The 20,872-nt window shown below is 37.3% G+C and overlaps 1 protein-coding gene across 1 annotated transcript; it reads left to right on the forward strand.

The window, feature by feature from the left end:
- The first annotated feature begins 2,567 nt into the window (after nt 1–2,567).
- zgc:174917 (uncharacterized protein LOC565650 homolog) lies at nt 2,568–8,904 on the forward strand. The gene is made up of 7 exons (XM_062043783.1): nt 2,568–2,759; nt 3,029–3,202; nt 6,325–6,577; nt 6,661–6,752; nt 8,275–8,414; nt 8,491–8,595; nt 8,696–8,904. Exons 2-7 carry the CDS (start codon nt 3,073–3,075, stop codon nt 8,771–8,773), a joined length of 798 nt encoding a protein of 265 aa, XP_061899767.1. The 5' UTR covers nt 2,568–2,759; nt 3,029–3,072; the 3' UTR covers nt 8,774–8,904.
- The last annotated feature ends 11,968 nt before the right edge of the window (nt 8,905–20,872 follow it).

The following is a 20,872-nucleotide window of genomic DNA, read 5'->3' on the forward strand; positions in this document are numbered from 1 at the left end:
TATCGGCCTGCCGATATACGCGTTAAAATGTAATATCGGAAATTATCGGTATCGGTTTTTTTATTATCGGTATCGTTGTTTTTTTTTGTTGTTTTTTTGTTTTTTATTAATTCAACATAAAAAACACAAGATACACTTACAATTAGTGCACCAACCCAAAAAAGCTCCCTCCCCCATTTACACTCATTCACACAAAAGGGTTGTTTCTTTCTGTTATTAATATTCTGGTTCCTACATTATATATCAATATAGATTAGAGATGTCCGATAATATCGGCCTGCCGATATTATCGGCCGATATATGCGTTAAAATGTAATATAGGAAATTATCGGTATCGTTTTTTTTATTATCGGTATCGGTTTTGTTTTTTTTGTTTGTTTTTTTAAAAAAAAAATTTTTTATTAATTCAACATAAAAAACACAAGATACACTTACAATTAGTGCACCAACCCAAAAAACCTCCCTCCCCCATTTACACTCATTCACACAAAAGGGTTGTTTCTTTTTGTTATTAATATTTCTGGTTCTTACATTATATATCAATATAGATTAGAGATGTCCGATAATATCAGCCTGCCGATATTATCGGCCGATATATGCGTTAAAATGTAATATCGAAAATTATCGGTATCGGTTTTTTTATTACACTTACAATTAGTGCACCAACCCAAAAAACCTCCCTCCCCCATTTACACTCATTCACACAAAAGGGTTGTTTCTTTCTGTTATTAATATTCTGGTTCCTACATTATATATCAATATATATCAATACAGTCTGCAAGGGATACAGTCCATAAGCACACAAGATTGTGCGTGCTGCTGGTCCACTAACAGTACTAACCTTTAACAGTTAATTTGACTCATTTTCATTCATTACTAGTTTCTATGTAACTGTTTTTATATTGTTGTACTTTCTTTTTTATTCAAGAAAATGTTTTTAATTTATTTATCTTATTTTACTAATTTTTTTAAAAAGTACCTTATCTTCACCATACCTGGTTGTCCAAATTAGGCATAATAATGTGTTAATTCCACGACTGCATATATCGGTTGATATCGGTATCGGTTGATATCGGTATCGGTAATTAAAGAGTTGGACAATATCGGAATATCGGATATCGGCAAAAAGCCATTATCGGACATCCCTAATATAGATCAATACAGTCTGCAGGGATACAGTCCGTAAGCACACATGATTGTATTTTTTTCTGACAAAAAAATAAAAAATAAAAATAACTGGTTTACTCTTGGGTATATAATACTGTAAATGAATCAGCAAAGAGGATTTTTTTATTTTTATATGACATGAATAGTCCATCACAGGGGTCACCAACGTGGTGCCCGCGGGCACCAGGTAGCCCGTAAGGACCAGATGAGTAGCCCGCTGGCCTGTTCTAAAAATAGCTCAAATAGCAGCACTTACCAGTGAGCTGCCTCTATTTTTTAAATTGTATTTGTTTACTAAAAAGCTGGTCTCGCTTTGCCTGACATTTTTAAATCTAAGAGAGACAAAACTCAAATTGAATTTGAAAATCCAAGGAAATATTTTAAAGACTTGGTCTTCACTTGTTTAAATACATTCATACATTTTTTTACTTTGCTTCTTATAACTTTTAGAAAGACAATTTTAGAGAAAAAATACAACCTTAAAAATGATTTTAGGATTTTTAAACACTTTTAAATTCCTTCCTCTTCTTTCCTGACAATTTAAATCAATGTTCAAGTAATTTTTTTTATTATTGTAAAGAATAATAAATCAATTTTAATTTAATTCTTCATTTTAGCTTCTGTTTTTTCGACAAAGAATATTTGTGAAATATTTCTTCAAACTTATTATGATTAAAATTCAAAAAAAAAATTCTGGCAAATCTAGAAAATCTGTAGGATCAAATTTAAATCTTATTTCAAAGTCGTTTGAATTTATTTTAAAATTTTTGTTCCGGAAAATCTAGAAGAAATAATGATTTGTCTTTGTTAGAAATATAGCTTGGTCCAATTTGTTATATATTCTAACAAAGTGTAGATTGGATTTTAACCTATTTAAAACATGTCATCAAAATTCTAAAATTAATCTTAATCAGGAAAAATTACTAATGATGTTCCATAAATTCTTTTTTTAATTTTTTCAAAAAGATTCAAATTAGCTAGTTTTTGTCTTCTTTTTTTCGGTTGAATTTTGAATTTTAAAGAGTCGAAATTGAAGATAAACTATGTTTCAAAATTTAATTGTCATTTTTTTCATGTTTTCTCCTCTTTTAAACCGTTCAATTAAGTGTAAATAACATTAATTATTAATAATAACATAGAGTTAAAGGTAAATTGAGCAAATTGGCTATTTCCGGCAATTCATTTAAGTGTGTATCAAACTGGTAGCCCTTCGCATTAATCAGTAACCAAGAAGTAGCTCTTGCTTTCAAAAAGGTTGGTGACCCCTGGTCCATCAGGAAGCACGCAAAAATACACATACCTTCCTGGTCGGTTGGTAAGACAAGCCTTCCTTTGAGTGGGAATACAATAGGCCAGGAGTGGGGACAGGTCACTCCCAACAATGTACGTCACGGCGTCATGAATTCCCCTCTTCTCTGTCAGAGGTTGGCATGATAATCATCTCATTTTGACGTAGAGTTGAAAGTTTCCAGCTTAGCATGATGAAAGAGGGTGTGCATTCACAGAAGCTTCGCTCAACAGTATAAAACACCTGACCTACAAGGCTGCTTCAGAGCACCACTCAGAGCGCGACAAGCTGGACACACAAAAAGGTAATGTTGGCTCCTTCGCTATGAAGTACGAGGTGCCGCGACCTGTGGACAATAAACAGCCCACCGTACAGCGCCAGGTGGTCTTTGTCAAAACTGAAACAGCTTCTTATTGTCGCTACTGGTCAGAAATAACAAAGTAAAGTGTGACCCTAACAAACTCTGTTTTTTTTCCCATAGTCAGGTGGCCCTTATGTTAGGAAAAATACATAAAATAGTTCATGGAACAGTCTCAGCCACCTTGGTCACGTCTTTATTTTCACTCCCAACAGGCTGGATAGAGAAGACGTGAAGCAGTGAAAGCGTGCGTGCAGACATGACTACATCCACCAGCAAGATCCAGGAGACCTACAAGCAACAGGGCTTCCTCTCAGGCCTTCCTGTGCTGACTGAGACCGAGCTGAGGGAGGCCACGCTTGCCTTTTCACAGCTGGAGAAAGAATTTGGTAAAAATGAAAATAAAAAAACTCCTAGATAAATGCTTGTATTTGTAATTAAATACAATATTGGTTAAACTTAGTTAGGCTGCAAAAAATGTTTAAACTTTTGTCAAAAAGTACAATTTTCGAATAGTGTGAACATATTATTTTGCTTATTTTAAAAAGTATGTCTCTTTTAAAATGTGCTATAGTGTATAGAAAGTGTTTGGGAAGAAAACCATTGCCGGTCACAATTAAGTATTTTCTTTCTACCTTGGTTCCAGTTATTTAATTTTGTGTTTCAGTTTTTTTTGCAGTGTATATAGAACCGTTCTTAAATTAAGTTTGTATTAATTAGTATTTAGGTTTTTTTCATCTTACCCAACTGTTAAAAAAAAAAAAATGAATAAATAATGAATTAACTTCCAAAACACAAAATGAAATGGTTAATCAATACATGTATTCTAAAACATGTATTTTATTTATTATATAATACATTTTAATGAACACGACCACACTTTAGTAAACAAGCTTCCTGTGTAAAAAGTTAAAGATGCAACATGTCTTAATTGGACAATGTGCTAATGCTAAAACTGCATTTTGAGCATAAACAATATTAGGGCTGCAACAACTAATCGATTAAATCGATTAAAATCGATTATAAAAATAGTTGCCAATTAATTTAGTCATCGATTCGTTGGATCCATGCTATGCGCATGCGCAGTGGCTTTCAAGTTTCAAGTTTGAAGTGTATTATTCTTCGGTCAATCGTCAACAAAATAAACAAACAGTTGTACATTCTTAAATTGAAAATGAAAATGTTGCAGACCGAAAGGGTTTAGGCTGAAGTTGAACACTTATTGCGCCTAACCCTATAAACAATGTCAAGTACAAAATAAACTTCCGAAAATTATTGAATGTCCATTGTACAACATATTATAAATACACATTATACATAACATAAACACAGTTCAATTATATACACAGTAAAGGCATGTGAAATATCCTTGTAGACATGTTAAACCTTTGTACCAATTTATATACTATATACAAACAATTGTACTTCCATTATTATTTATAACCCACATTTAGTATTTGAATTAACATTGATCATAGTATTAACTACTGTGTTGATTCTAGAGTGATATATTTTTTCAAGACATTGGTCTAAAGCAGGGGTGTCAAACTCATTTCAGCTCAGGGGCCGCATGGAGGAAAATCTATTACCAAGTGGGCCGGAATGGTAAAATCATGGCATGATAACTTAAAAATAAAGACAACTCTGGGTTGTTTTCTTCGTTTTATTTTGGCCAAAAATAGAACAAGCACATTCTGAAAACGTACAAATCACAGATAATCCTCTGGACAAATCACTTCAAGTTTGTTGAAAATTCTGAGGAAATTGGTGCAGCTTCAAAAAAAACAATGAGCTTAGACTTTGTCTCGGTGTATCTACAAAGCTAGGATTAAACTTTAAAGATTCAATCAATCAATCAATCAATGTTTATTTATATATCCCTTAATCACAACGTGTAAACTCTTCTAGGTATCTAATACCTCCTTTGTCATGTCCACGTATCAATCCAGTGCTAACTCAACAAACCGTAAGAAACGGAGGTAAAAACTATTCAGAAGGGTTAAGTTTTCTCGTTTTTGACAGAGACATGATGGGGGAGTAAGGGAGCCAAATAACGATGTGTTTGAAGCAGAAGACATAAAACCCAAGATTTTTTCTGTTTCATTTCGGTCGAGGGAGAGGAAGACGCCACGCTTTACTTTGTACTTCTTGCTAGTCCTAACAGAAATGCTATTGTGACATCCAGTGGACACATTTAGAACAGCAGTTTCTTTCTTTCAAAATACTTTAATACTTGGCAAACTCATCACGCGGGCCGCATAAAACCTGTTCGCGGGCCTGATCCGGCCCACGGGCCGTACGTTTGACATCACTGGTCTAAAGCTTTAATTTTTTTTTTTTTTTTTTTTTTTTTTTTTTTTAAATAAACCTTTATAAACTGCAACATTTACAAACAGCTGAGAAACAATAATCAAAATAAGTATGGTGCCAGTATGCTATTTTTTTTCAATAAAATACTGGAAAGGATAGAAATGTAGTTTGTCTCTTTTATCCGATTATTAATCGATTAATCGAAGTAATAATCGACAGATTAATCGATTATCAAATGAATCGTTAGTTGCAGCCCTAAACAATATATAGAATACATTTAGCAAAAATACCTATTTTTTTTCCAATATTTTGTCAAATGTCAAACCAATTTGCATATGTTAGTAATATGCAATAACAACCAAAGTATATGTACACTACCGTTCAAAAGTTTGGGGTCACCCAAACAATTTTGTGGAATAGCCTTCATTTCTAAGAACAAGAATAGACTGTCGAGTTTCACATAAAAGTTCTCTTTTTCTGGCCATTTTGAGCGTTTAATTGACCCCACAAATGTGATGCTCCAGAAACTCAATCTGCTCAAAGGAAGGTCAGTTTTGTAGCTTCTGTAACGAGCTAAACTGTTTTCAGATGCGTGAAGATGATTGCACAAGGGTTTTCTAATCATCAATTAGCCTTCTGAGCCAATGAGCAAACACATTGTACCATTAGAACACTGGAGTGATAGTTGCTGGAAATGGGCCTCTATACACCTATGTAGATATTGCACCAAAAACCAGACATTTGCAGCTAGAATAGTCATTTACCACATTAGCAATGTATAGAGTGTATTTCTTTAAAGTTAAGACTAGTTTAAAGTTATCTTCATTGAAAAGTACAGTGCTTTTCCTTCAAAAATAAGGACATTTCAATGTGACCCCAAACTTTTGAACGGTAGTGTATTTTTTTTTTTAAAAAGCTAAATAATCTACCAACAGAACAGTAATTATTGGATGTATCCATCTTATCCTGAGGGATACAGGCTAACTGTAAATTTAATATAGGAATTACAGATAACTTTAAAGCGCATGCAGAGGTAGATAAAGCTCTGTATAAGACTTCTAATGAAGCTACTTCTATTTTGTGGGATTAAAAAACAAACAAACAGTTGTTTGCCTACCGCCACAGCAATCAATGCCAATGTTTATATTGTTTGATTCCAAAAAGCAAACTCTGTGCCCTAATGTTGAGTTTTAACCACCAGGGGAAGACTACACAAAGTACAGCCTCCATAATGTTCACCTTCAAACTCCTTGGGTAATGGGCCTAACCCAACACCCCCGCATCTTGCAAGTGGTCAAAGCCATTGTGGGCCCTGACGTCATCCTGCTGGACTCCCGCTTCATCTGCAAATATCCAACACTCACACCTGGCAGCCCCCTGGGCCAAGAGGACAGGAAGGTGGAAACTAAAGCTGATGTCGTACTGCCGTATGTGGCCTGGCATCAGGATATGAGGTACAGAAACTTCCCAAAATGACAAAAGTTATTTTTTTATATACAATGCAATGCAAATGTTTGATTGTAATTCATGTTGTCAGGTATTGGGGTATTGCTGGTGGGCTCGTTCTGTCTGTATGGCTCGCTCTCGATGACTCGGTGAAAGAGAACGGAGCCCTTCGGGTAATACCAGGTAGATGTATAGCTTTTTACATTTATACTCTCAATACACGCCAACATAACTATGGTCTTTATGGGAGATAAATGACAACAGTATATACAGTACCTCAACTTGCTTAACCTTAATTAGTTCTGTGGCAGAGTTGAATAGACCTGTATTAAACTGAGGGATGCACAGTCCAACTAAATGTGTTAAATGTAGAAATGAGAAAGCTTGCATGAATAAGTATGCTTCTTTGTCACAGACTAACCTGTCATTTAGTTTCAGTTTATAACCATTACTTATTTTAGCATTAAAAGATTACAGTTGGTACAAAATGCGGCTGCAAGGCTTCTGACAAAAACAAGAAAATTTGATCATATTACGCCTATACTGGCTCACTTGCACTGGCTTCCTGTGCACTTAAGATGCGACTTTAAGGTTTTACTACTTACGTATAAAATACTACACGGTCTAGCTCCATCCTATCTCGCCGATTGTATTGTACCATATGTCCCGACAAGAAATCTGCGTTCAAAGAACTCCGGCTTATTAGTGATTCCCAGAGCCAAAAAAAAGTCTGCGGGCTATAGAGCGTTTTCTATTCGGGCTCCAGTACTCTGGAATGCCCTCCCGGTAACAGTTAGAGATGCTACCTCAGTAGAAGCATTTAAGTCCCATCTTAAAACTCATTTGTATAATCTAGCCTTTAAATAGACCCCCCCTTTTTTAGACCAGTTGATCTGCCGTTTCTTTTCTTCTCTCCTCTTCTCCCCTGTCCCTTGCGAGGGGGAGTTGCATAGGTCCGGTGGCCATGGATGAAGTGCTGGCTGTCCAGAGCCGGGACCCCGGGTGGACCACTAGCCTGTGCATCGGTTGGGGACATCTCTGCGCTGCTGACCCGTCTCCGCTCGGGATGGTTTCCTGTTGGCCCCGCTGTGGACTGGACTCCCGCTGTTGTGTTGGATCCACTGTGGACTGGACTTTCACAATGTTATGTCAGACCCACTCGACATCCGTTGCTTTCGGTCTCCCCTAGAGGGGGGGGTTACCCACATATGCGGTCCTCTCCAAGGTTTCTCATAGTCATTCACCGACGTCCCACTGGGGTGAGTTTTTCCTTGCCCGTATGTGGGCTCTGTACCGAGGATGTCGTTGTGGCTTGTACAGCCCTTTGAGACACTTGTGATTTAGGGCTATATAAATAAACATTGATTGATTGATTGATTGATTTTAATTCACATGAATTACATGGTTGAGCTTTAACTAATAAACACCGTTCAAATATTGCACAGGTGATGTTCAACGAGGTAACATTTCAGTATTTTTCTTGATCATATAAGTGCAAAGACAAATGATAACAACACAGGTAACTTATTTTGACTACCTTATGTCTTTAGAAAGCACTAGGCCATATCTTCATTGAAATTTTACTTGGACTGTTAAACCACTGTGAATGTAGAATGACTGTATGAAAAGCTCTAATTTACAGCCTATGCATTCATCATTTGTGGCTTCATTCTGTTAAAATGTACTCGAAATGTGCTCCTGTTAGGAAGCCACAATTCTGGCATGTTGCCCCATCGCCAGGCCATAAGGCCCGGAAACATGCTGACAGTCAACCAGGAGATTCCAGAGGAGTTGGTTCAAAGTGAGGAGGCGGTGCTTTGTCCCCTCTTGGCTGGACAGATGTCTGTAAGTCGATTGGCTTTGTTCCACGTAGATAGCTGGTACTGTACGTTTTCAAACATCCTGTCCAAAATCCTAACAGATCCATGATGGTCTGCTGGTGCATGCCAGTGATGCCAACACATCCCAGAAGAGGCGTTGTGGACTTGTGATTCGTTACGTTCCCACCTATGCTTACCCCACAGAGGTGAGGCAAGCATGTACTATAAATATAAATACTATATTATCTACTATATATTTACCCGTGGTCATGATGTGTTAATGGAGATCAAATATTCTTCTTTTAGGATCCCGACCGTCCCAGGAAATTCCACGCGACAAAGTTAGTTTGTGGAACAGACCAGTTCAAACACTTCTCAAACTAAAAGCAATAAAATAGTTGTTTTGGTTTTCTAACATTCACTAGTCATTTTTGTATTTGTATGACTAAGATATTTCAGCTTTGAACACATTTGTAAGCATGTTATTATATCATGTTTAAATTCTGAAATAAATGTTCGAGCAAGTCAACATGAGCCGTGAATTCATTTGAGGGAACATTCTATGTACCACTAAGCACAAACAAACCCCCACACAATTTGACCCTTGCAATAGCAATATTCATACAATATTCGTACATATTTGTACTCTCTTGTCTAAAACAACAATTTAAGTCAAAGAGCTTTGTCTTCACAGCATTGGCGTTGTTAGGCCTATTTTAGGGGGGCTCAAGCCCCCCTAAAATGTTCTTAAGCCCCCCTAATAAGTTTTTTTTTTTTTTTTTTTTTTTTTTACAAATACATGCCGACATATTCATTATAAAGTGGCCCGAATATGAGTTTAAATAAATAATCATATAACCTGTCATTATTCACTCAGTTTCCCCTCACTTCATAGTGTAAGGTAGAGAGCCCCTTTAGTGCGTCGGTATCCAATCCATTCCACTTGTTCATATAGAAAATGCCCACATCACTCAAAATCCAGTCCGCATTTTCTCTGCGACCTTGCTTGCGGTCCTGCAGGTGTACGAAGCACATTAGCACACAGCACTGCAGAACAAGAACCTTGTGTCTGCAATTGCAAATAATTTAGTTTTTAAGTTTTGTGTTTCTTGTAGAATCTATGTAAAGTAATATACATTAGCCTATTGTTAAAATAATGAAAACAACATCATTAAATATATTTGTTTTATTGTAGTGTTACATTAATAGCTGTTGCATTGTTATAGGATGGCTTGTTAAACATTTCATAGGATTTTCAGAGGGTGGAAAAACCAAGACATTTAATATAAAATGTAAAATGAATAAATACATAAAAAGAAAAAGAAAAAAAATGGTTAAAAGTCATCGTCCCGGGGACCATTTAATTTCGTCCCGTGCATTTTTTTTACCGTCCCCGGGACGACGGTACTACATTAATCTCAAGCCCTGGAAGTTACATTCTATTGTTTGCATTATTTGTTTCAGCATTGCACTTTGAAGATGGTCCCTCAGCTCTTTGACAGATTTGGCTCTTTTTCAGATCAGCAGACTAAGTCTTTCATATTTACAGTAAATATAAAAGTTTCTCATGTCTATTCAGACTTCCATATATATTTAATTTCCTTAACGTCTTGCCATAAAATATATATATATAAATATATTATATACAAGCCAAATTATCCCGATCCAGATATTACTTTAATTCAAGTAATTAAGTAATACTTCCAGGGCTTGAATTTACAACCATTTTAGTCACATATGTGCCCAAAATGTAATCTGTAGACTGTGCAACTTCAAAATATTTGGGAACAAACAATTATTGTATTGTGAGTAAAAGTGGTGGCATTAGCCTCTATGTTGTGAATGAATAACATAGAGGCTAATGCCATGACTTTCATTGTGTTTCAGTGTATCTTGAAGGATCATGCAAGTCATTGTTTCTTGTTGATGCTGTAAACAAAATGTCACTGTGCAAACACATGTTTGTTGATGTACTGAACACACATTGAAAATAAACCCACTGAAATAATAATAATAACAATGAATAATTTCTAAGTCTTTGTTAGCCGTTTGTGAAGTTTTGTGCTTGTGCGCTACGTTCGCTCGCATCCTGCATCTCCTGGGGGCTAAGCCCCCCCTGTCCTTAAAAGCTAGTGACGCCCCTGTTCACAGCATTGGTCTGTTTGTTGTCCTGAAATAAGACACTTTTAAAGTCCTATGCTTTCTTGCAATCTTTTGGGGATGTCTCTAAACCTTCGCCTTCTTCATGAAAAACACACAGAATTCTGTGATGTTGGAAGATAAATAATTTATGTTGTATTTGTATTTTGGTCAAAAGGTTTCTCTCCAAATGGGTTTATTTTATGATTGATGTTAACTGCCTTACACAATGCTCAATCAAAACATTCTTGTCTACAATCAGATGGAGTTTGTATTTGCCCATCTTCTTCTCTCTCCTCCAATGGACAGGGATTTTTCAAATCTCTCCCTCCTCTCTCATTCCCAAAAGCTATAAAGTTATGGAAGAGATCTAAAACACCCTTCTTTTTAAAGGGCTTTGTTTGATACAGGAGTTCAAGTACCTCGGGGTCTTGTTCACGAGTGAGGGAAGAGTGGATTGTGAGATCGACAGGCGGATCGGTGCAGCGTCTGCAGTGATGCAGACCCTGTATCGGTCAGTCGTAGTGAAGAAGGAGCTAAGCCGAAAGGTAAAGCTCTCAATTTACCGGTCGATCTACGTCCCTATCCTCACCTATGGTCATGAACTTTGGGTTATGACCGAAAGGCAGGGCCGGCCCGTGGCATAGGCCGTATAGGCAAATGCTAAGGGCGCCGTCCATCAGGGGGCGCCACGCCAGTGCCACAAATGTTGGAGAAAAAAAAAAAGTTGGTACTATTATTTCTAAATACAAAAAATAATCCCACGTTAATTAAAATGCAAAGTAAAGCCTATTTAATAAAAATATTATTTGTTACAACATTATACCCCCTCCTTCCCCCCGCACGGTGTGCCCCCTCCCTTCCCGTATCATGACTCTTTTTGGATGTCACTACATCAAAAAATCAACACAAGATGTCAAAACGGCCAAAACTGTCAGGTGCCCAGGGAAGAAAAAAGAGAAAAGAAGAGGAGGAGAAACGAGAAAAAGACAGAGGTAGCAGGTAGGTAACGTTAGCCTACATTAAATTATTTGTCTGTTACAGAATGTGATAGTAACCTGGCTTTTTAGCATTAAGCTAATGTTACATGATTCGGCAATTGCTAATCAATAAATAGCTAGTTCTGTTTTAACGTCGGGTTAATATTGTGCTAAATTGTTATGGAAAATAATAATGTAACGTTAGGTAATTACAGTACTCCCACTACATTCCTCAGGGACATTTGTATTAGATCCTTTAAGCAAGTGTTTTTTGTTTACATTGTTATTGCGTTCTGGTTAGCTAATGTTTGCCCTGCAGGTAATAGTCACTTTTCCACCCCTTTATATATTAGGTATAGTTGTAAGCCTGGTTGTTAAAGTGCACATCATTAATGTTAATTAAGCAATATCACATGAGAGGGAATGCTGTTTTTTTAATTTGAGCACTGCTGTGATTCGGTTAAAGATAATCATAACATAACATTCTCATATAATATATTATACTGTTACTTTGCATACTGCTATTCAGCATTTCACTGTAATGATGACAATAAATTGAATCTAATCTAATTTGCATATCAGTTAACATCGTACATATATGTCCTTGGTTTTTCATCTATATTATATCATTTCATCTTATTCCTGGAATCATATGTTTTTATTATTAGACTGTAATACTTCACTGCCGATGTGGGGGGGCGCCTCCTAAAATCTTGCCTAGGACGCCAGATTGGTTAGGGCCGGGCCTGCCGAAAGGACAAGATCACGGGTACAAGCGGCCAAAATGAGTTTCCTTCAACAGATGGCGGGGCTCTCACTTAGACATAGGGTGAGAAGCTCTGTCATTCGCGAGGAGCTCAGAGTAAAATAGCTGCTTTTCCACATCGAGAGGAGCCAGATGAGGTGGTTTCGGCATCTGGTCAGAATGCCCCCCGGACGCCTCCCCGGGGAGGTGTTTAGGGTGCGTTCGACCGGTAGAAGACCACAGCGAAGACCCAGGACACGGTGGAGAGACTATGTCTCCAAGCTGGCCTTCGAACGACTCAGGATCAAAAAAAATGTATATGCCTTCTTGTTTGTATTGTATATGTAATGTATATATTTGGTGTAAAGTTGACAATAAAAGTGACTTGGCAGTCATAGTACCTTGGTTTTCATACACCCTAGTTTTAGTATGATTTGGTTTTAGGCGACAAATTTCACCAAATACTGTATATGTCTCGATTTGTATACATTACCCCAGTTTTAGCACGATGAGCAGAACCAGTCTATGTACTTATTTTTTTTAATTAGTAAGGCAGCAAAATAAGCCACCATAGAGCCTAACAAATTTGCAGCATACAGTAATAGTCCAATCCAAGTCAACCAGCGCCTTAAAGTCCATGTTTTATTGTGGTTTCTGTAGGACAAACATGACACAAACCTTCCTAGTTGTTAAAAAGCCAGCTGTTTAATATGGTTGTGTCTATGCTTCACTGATGAGAGTATTTGGCAAGCGCTGTTTTGTCCTACTAATTTTGGCAGTCATTGAACTCACAGTACTTGTGTGGACTGTGACGCTACAGTTTGTTTACAAGCACAACTTTTTCCGACGCTGCCACAGAAAGACGTCTTTTATGGCACTTCTTCTTAGTCAAAATTGTACGCTGAGTGTGAATGCACAATGGTGAACTTTGTTGATGTTATTGACTTGTGTGGCGTGCTAATCAGGCATATTTGGTCACTGCATGACTGCAAGCTAATCGATGCTAACATGCTTCTTAAGCTAGCTGTATGCACACATTGCATCATTATGCCTCTTTGTAGGTATATTTGAGTTCATCTACTTTATTTTACTTATGTACTCTGTGTAATGTCTGTTTGTGTAATTCATATTTGCATGTCTCATGACGCATTATCTGTATGTAATATTGACTGCATTCCTTGATAGTTGTTTGTGTGCCATCTTGTTCCAGACCACAGCAAACATTACCAAGCTTGCCAAAGATTGCAATAAATCCATTAGAAGAACACGGTCTGCCATTTCCTTTATAGTAACTTGGACACACACATCTATACCTTTGGCCATTCTAAACCAGTAATTTCCAGGAGTTATCTCACCCTCTGAAAAGCCTCCGTTTTACGAATGTTTTCCAATCTTGTAATGTGTAGAAAAAATATGAAATTTCTAAATTTCTGTCAACGAAGATTTGCCTCAGCCTGTGAAACACATAGTCATTTTGATAGTACAGTATATGTTCAAACAGCTAATAAAGACACTTACATCATGTGTTGCCTTCATTATAAGACTTATAAAGTAGGCTGACCATATTCTGAAATCCCAAAAAGAGGACACATATATGCGTGCCAAGGCGGACAGCACGCCTAGGTGAAAATTTGCCAATGATACTCAAACTTGCTTTGTAAATAATATATTTATTTAAATAAAGCATTTTTTCTGCTCTGTTGACAATATAACAAAATAAGTCACACTTATATTCTGTAACATTCACAGTTTTAGAAAAAGTACAGAGGTAGCAATATTCAAAATAACCTCTTGTATATAATATAAACATAAATAATGCCTCAAAACAGGTTAATTATATTTAAACAAAAAACAGGTAACAGCCCATTCTTTAAAATGTCTCTTCTCAGTCTAGTGGACCATTCTAATGTAAAAAAATATAAATAATGCCTCAAAACATTTGAAACAAAAACAGATGTTTTCAGAGAATACACCATAGGGGAAGAGTATTTCACAAATCAGTTAAAACAACCAAAACAGAGGTAGCATTTCTGAGCCAATTATTTTAGGCTTCTGTAAAAAAAATAATGCAGAGTCAACATTTAAAACAAAAAAAAGGAGAAGTAGTGTATTGCGTTTCTTCTTATTTAGTCGTCTTGGCCTTATCTCCTTGGTTTTTCCTCCTCATCTCCCGGGTCTTCATCCTCGTCTCCCTGGCCTTCCTTGTTTGCCCATGCATATGGGTATGACTCAAAACTGCATCCGGTGATGAGGCTTCAGTTCGGGAGTTCTGGAGTTTTGGGGAAGGTGGAGTTACCCCTCAGTCATCATTGCTCCCAGGTCCACTCTGACCCGGGGTGGTAGTACCTCCTCAGGGTCCCAGCTATGGGTTGAATAGCATTTCAAAGACCTCAACGGTGGAAGTGGCGGAGGATGACACTGCATGTCACAAGGGCACTGAAGGCGGATGAAGGCTGCAACAGAGAGTGGTCTCCAGTCGTCATGGATCCATGCCACTGGATCAAGGCCCCTCTCTGCCAAGGACCGTGTGGTGGCTGCAGGCGCATCAGTCTCCCCACGCTAAAAGACGTCACGTGCAGGCGTCCTCCCGAATGGGAATCCATCCATTCTGAGGACAGTCATACTCGACTACGAGTGACTGCCGATGATGATGATATTTAGCTGAAGAGCTTATTTTCCCCAGCAGTTTCCGGTTTGCTCATCAAATAAGCATGGAAGTCCGTGCAGGATGTTTCTTTGAAGTTGTATTGTACAAATAGAAGCCCTTTCAATGACTCAACAGACAACCTGCTCTTTTCCTTGGTCCACTGGCTCTGCATCAGTGAGAAAACCCTCTCAACATTTGCATTGTGAGAAGGAAGGGCAAAGACAAACTGTGCAATCTTCAGCAGCTCTGAGTAACATGCAATGCTTTTAGCCTTCTCAAAATATGTGCACCACTTCTGGTGCACTTGCAGGCCATTGAACTCTCCAGCACTGTTGCTACTCTCAGTGAATTTCTTGAGATTGGTGACCTGATCAAAACACTTGGCATCATCAATTGGCACCCCCTTTTCTCCAAGGTACTTGATGCAGGCTTCCACATCATTCCAACTAGGTGTCTGACTCAGATCCATCCACATGAATGGGGTGAATTCTTCCATGGGTGTCATCCACTTCTGGAGATACTGCAGGCATGCACTGTAGAGACCCTGCACATCAGCATAGAACTGTTCACATTCTTTTCCATGCCCATCTGTGCGCTTCTGTGCCAGGAGTCCCTTAACTTTCAGGGACATGAAGTTGTTTCTCTGCCGTTCCTCAAGTGTTGTGTGGACTCTCTGCAAGATGTTACGCCAGGGGTCACCAACCTTTTTGAAACCAAGAGCTACTTCTTGGGTACTGATTAATGCGAAGGGCTACCAGTTTGATACACACTTAAATAAAATGCCAGAAATAGCCAATTTGTTAAAAAGTTACCTTTAACTCTATGTTATTATTAATAATTAATGATATTTAAACTTAATTGAACGGTTTAAAAGAGGAGAAAACACGAAAAAAATGACAATTAAATTTTGAAACATAGTTCATCTTCAATTTCGACTCTTTAAAATTCAAAATTCAAACGAAAAAAAGAAGAGAAAAACTTTAAAAAAGAATTTATGGAACATCATTAGTCATTTTTCCTGATTAAGATTAATTTTAGAATTTCGATGACATGTTTTAAATAGGTTAAAATCCAATCTACACTTTGTTAGAATATATAACAAATTGGACCAAACTATATTTCTAACAAAGACAAATCATTATTTCTTCTAGATTTTCCAGAACCAAAATTTTAAAAGCAATTCAAAAGACTTTGAAATAAGATTTTAATTTGATTCTACAGATTTTCTAGATTTGCCAGAATAATTTTTTTTTGAAGAAATATTTCACAAATATTCTCAGTCGAAAAAACAGAAGCTAAAATGAAGAATTAAATTTAAATGTATTTATTATTCTTTACACACACACAAAAAAATTTTTACTTTAACATTGATTTAAATTGTCAGGAAAGAAGGGGAAGGAATTTAAAAGGTAAAAAGGTATATGTGTTTAAAAATCCTAAAATAATTTTTAAGGTTGTATTTTTTCTCTAAAATTGTCTTTCTGGAAGTTATAAGAAGCAAAGTAAAAAAAATAATGAATTTATTTAAACAAGTGAAGACCAAGTCTTCAAAATATTTTCGTGGATTTTTTAATTCTATTTGAGTTTTGTCTCTCTTAGAATTAAAAATGTCAGGCAAAGCAAGACCAGCTTGCTAGTAAATAAATGCAATTTAAAAAAATAGATGCAGCTCACTGGTAAGTGCTGCTATTTGAGCTATTTTTAGAACAGGCCGGCGGGCTACTCATCTGGTCCTTACGGGCTACCTGGTGCCCGCGGGCACCGCGTTGGTGACCCCTGTGTTACGCACTTCAACAATGGAATTATTTTCCTTTTCCATTTCTTTAATGGGTGAGTGGAACACACACATGAGTGAATGCATGTGCCAGAGGTAAATTTCACTGAATTAATTTTCAAAAAACCTCTTGATCATTACAGGTGTTTTTTCCTGTGACATAAAATATCCCTTTAATGCTGGAAACATCTGCAGCAGCCTCTCGATTCCAGGGAATAATGACAGCCATCGTGTCTTGCTGTGGGAAAGGAGCTTTCTGTATTCAACATCTACAAAGTCACAGTACTCCTTCAAACTCTCAGTGCGCACAGTGTAAATGTGGAAGTACTGGTAGATTTTGAACATGATATTCTCAATTTCAATATCAAGTGTGTCTGCACCATGATGGACACAATTGTTCATTATGTGTGCTGGGCAACCCACACCGATCAGCGTCTTATTCTGGAGCAGCTTCTTCAAATTTGCATACACATTCTTCCCCCCTTCATCACGTTTGATTCCTCCGAAGTTTGTGTTGCAGTTGTCACCAGTAAATGCTATACATTTTTCTGAGAAATTATTTTTTCTCAGTGTTTCAATCAACAAGTTTGCAATGGTGTCCGCTGTCTCATTAGGTGTGTCTTTGACCTCAAGCAATGTTGATTGTACACCACCTTTCTTCCAGTCAAAATACTGGATTATGATTGGGAATACTTTCACTGCACCATGGTTACTCCCATCTGTAGCGATGCCACAGTACTTGATTTCTTTGAGCGCCTCTAGCGCAATGCCGATGCTGTGGGGCGCTATAACACTGTTGACAATCGCCTCTGTTTTGGTGCGTGCACTTGAAAACTTTTTTGCCGTGGCTGAGTCTGGGAATGCTTTTTTCAGCAAAGCACTGGTGCAATCCATCGACCTGTTATGGTGTTTGACTGTGTGGAATGCTAAAACACCCTCTGCTGCGTTTACAACGTCTTCTCCTTTTCCAGGTTGCACAAAGTACTCTTGTCAATTTAGTAGACGAGCTCTCGCCCTGCACAGCTGTTTTGTGCTTTTTAGTGTCAATATGGGCTTGTATAACGTTAGCCCCTTTATTTGCCAAAGATACGTACGTTCCTGCTTTGCACACGGTGCATTCTGCTTCCCATGTGTCACGGCCAGTACGAAAACACGAATACTTTTTTCGCAAATCCTCCGTGAAATTGCTTTTACGTTTCGGCATGTTTGTCTGTCTCTTGTCTGCCGGGAGGTTATCGGGAGAGGCGCTGAATACTGGGAGTCTTCCGCTAAAAACGGGAAGGTTGGCAAGTATGTTCTCTGAATTCACTCACTAGCTCTCTCGCTCTGTGTCTCTGCCCCTCCCTCACAAATGTTTCTGCCTGCGCACACCTTCAGTTTGTTTTGTTTAAGTTACCCTGTTGTAGTTGGACTAAGGGAGGTGACGGCTCAGACACCAGAGGGAAGTATATACAAAGATGTATTATGTAGGCAGCTCCTTCCTTACAGGCAAGTGTGCCGATTGCCGGTAAATGATTGCAGCTGGTGGCAGCTGTATTTAAAAAAAAAAAATTTTTTTTTTTTTTTTTACATAAATAAATACAATCATGTGTGCGTACGGACTGTATCCCTGCAGACTGTATTGATCTATATTGATATATAATGTATATATTGTGTTTTTTAAGTTGATTTCATAAAAAAATTAAAAAATAAAAAACTTTTTTTGTTGTTTTTTGTTTTTTAAATTATTGTGCGGCCCGGTACCGGTCCGCGGGCCGGTGGTTGGGGACCACTGTATTAAATGACAAAATACATAAAAATGTCAAAAGTTATTTTTTCGTGTAATGATTGTACTCGCGTGAAAGATTCCTCCCATACGCAATTCCATATCCGCATTTCTTGGAAGAAAACACACGGGCAGGTGCACGGGGCGCACCAATTTAGAAAAACGCAATATAAATCTAATCCATCCTTATTATTCTTATTATTATTACTATTTGTTTTTTTCACCAGAACACCAGAGGTCCTCTGTAGTTTTGTCAAGAGCAACACTGCCTTGTAATGTAAAAAAAGCTGTGTGGGTACACAGCCGCTGCCTTTGCATTATTGGACATAACACGAGTGCCAGCATTTTGATAAGGTGAAAAAACATTATTACATTTAGGAAATAAGTCACTTAATGCCATCACAAATCTTAAATTAAGTTGAAAGCTATGTTAAATGTTCAATTATTCATTCCATTTATCATTTATATGCATTTTGCATTGTTTTCTGCTTGTAAAAATATAAGTATTCTCTTTAGAAAAGAAGAGATGTCCGATAATATCGGTCTGCCGATATTATCGGCCGATAAATGCGTTAAAATGTAATATTGGAAATTATCGGTATCGTTTTTTTTTTTTATCAGTATCGGGGTTTGTTTTTTTTGTTGTTTTTTTTGTTGTTTTTATTAAATCCACATAAAAAACACAAGATACACTTACAATTAGTGCACCAACCCAAAAAACCTCCCTCCCCCATTTACACTCATTCACACTCATTCACACAAAAGGGTTGTTTCTTTCTGTTATTAATATTCTGGTTCCTACATTATATATCAATATATATCAATACAGTCTGCAAGGGATACAGTCCGTAAGCACACATGATTGTGTGTGCTGCTGGTTCACTAATAATACTAACCTTTAACAGTTAATTTTACAAATTTTCATTAATTACTAGTTTGTATGTAACTGTTTTTATATTGTTTTACTTTCTTTTTTATTCAAGAAAATGTTTTTAATTTATTCATCTTATTTTATTTGATTCATTTTTTTAAAAAGTACCTTATCTTCACCATACCTGGTTGTCCAAATTAGGCATAATAATGTGTTAATTCCACAACTGTATATATCGGTTGATATCGGTATCGGTAATTAAAGAGTTGGACAATATCGGCATATCGGATATCGGCAAAAAGCCATTATCGGACATCCCTAGTTTTGAGTTAACATTTTTAATGTCTGGATCGTATTGTTTTAGATCAACATTGTTTCCTATAGGGAAAAAATGCTCAAGTTTTCATACAATTCGGTTTTTCAACGGACCCTTCGGTACAGACCTGGGCAAAATACGGCCCGCGGGCCACACGCGGCCCGTTAGGTTTTTCAAAGCGGCCAGCCGGACGCTTTTGAGTGTTATACGGGTTATTACGGTAATCTACGTCACAACAGCGCAGACGGGGAACAAAGCAGAGTGGGCGGGGTTTGTTTTCAGAGCAGCCAGCCCAAAACGCATGTGTCAGAAACAGATGCGGAAACAGATTTTTACGTGATAGTATATCATATTGTAGGTGTTTACTACCCTTTGCATTCATATTTTGCTGTTTGTTACATTTTTGTTGAGTTTTGCTTGATTGTAAAAGGTACACAACTATCGAGGAGCTAGTCTGATAAGTAAAAGAGGAGCGACGTTCATATGTTGTTAATATTTAGTGTTTTATTGTTCATAGTTAATATTGTAAATCCCACTTTCTCTATTTTAATGTACATTTTGGGTGTCCCATTCAGTAAAAAACTGTAAAATTCCATTCCGTTTTTTGCGGTGATCTGTCATAACGTTTTTAGAACTGTATCGGACATTGTGACTTTTGGTATTAGAGTTCCTGAAAAAAGGGACCCAAACACACATACTGTACAGCAGATTTTTACAGCTAGATGTGTATATATAATTTATACACACATACACATTGCCCCCCCCTCCCCCCCCAGACACATTTTTTCTCTCAATGTGACCCCCCCGAGTCAAAATATTTGCCCAGTTCTCCTTTGGAACATATTGATGACAAAACCGAGGTACCACTATGTATGTATGGTGACTGCATTAATCCAAGTGACTGGTTTGTGTGAGTTACAAGAAGAAAAGCTCAGACTTGCTTGGGTAGAAGTTATCTGACGCTACCTGCTGGTTTGCATGTCTTCCTGAAAACCGGTGTCCTCTGTAATGGACATTTGTGTTATGGTCTATTCTTTTCTCAGTGTTACTAACCAGCAGATTTTCTTCTAGAGAAAAATAGTTATTAATATTGATAGTTAATTGCAATCTATTTAGCTACTACTGTATTTTTCGGAGTATAAGTCGCACTGGCCGAAAATGCATAATAAAGTAGGAAAAAACATTAATAAGTCGCACTGGAGTATAAGTCACATTTTTTGGGAAAATGTATTTGATAAAAGCCAAC

The sequence above is a fragment of the Entelurus aequoreus genome, linkage group LG04, assembly GCF_033978785.1.
Source record: "Entelurus aequoreus isolate RoL-2023_Sb linkage group LG04, RoL_Eaeq_v1.1, whole genome shotgun sequence".
Classification (NCBI taxonomy): domain Eukaryota; kingdom Metazoa; phylum Chordata; class Actinopteri; order Syngnathiformes; family Syngnathidae; genus Entelurus; species Entelurus aequoreus.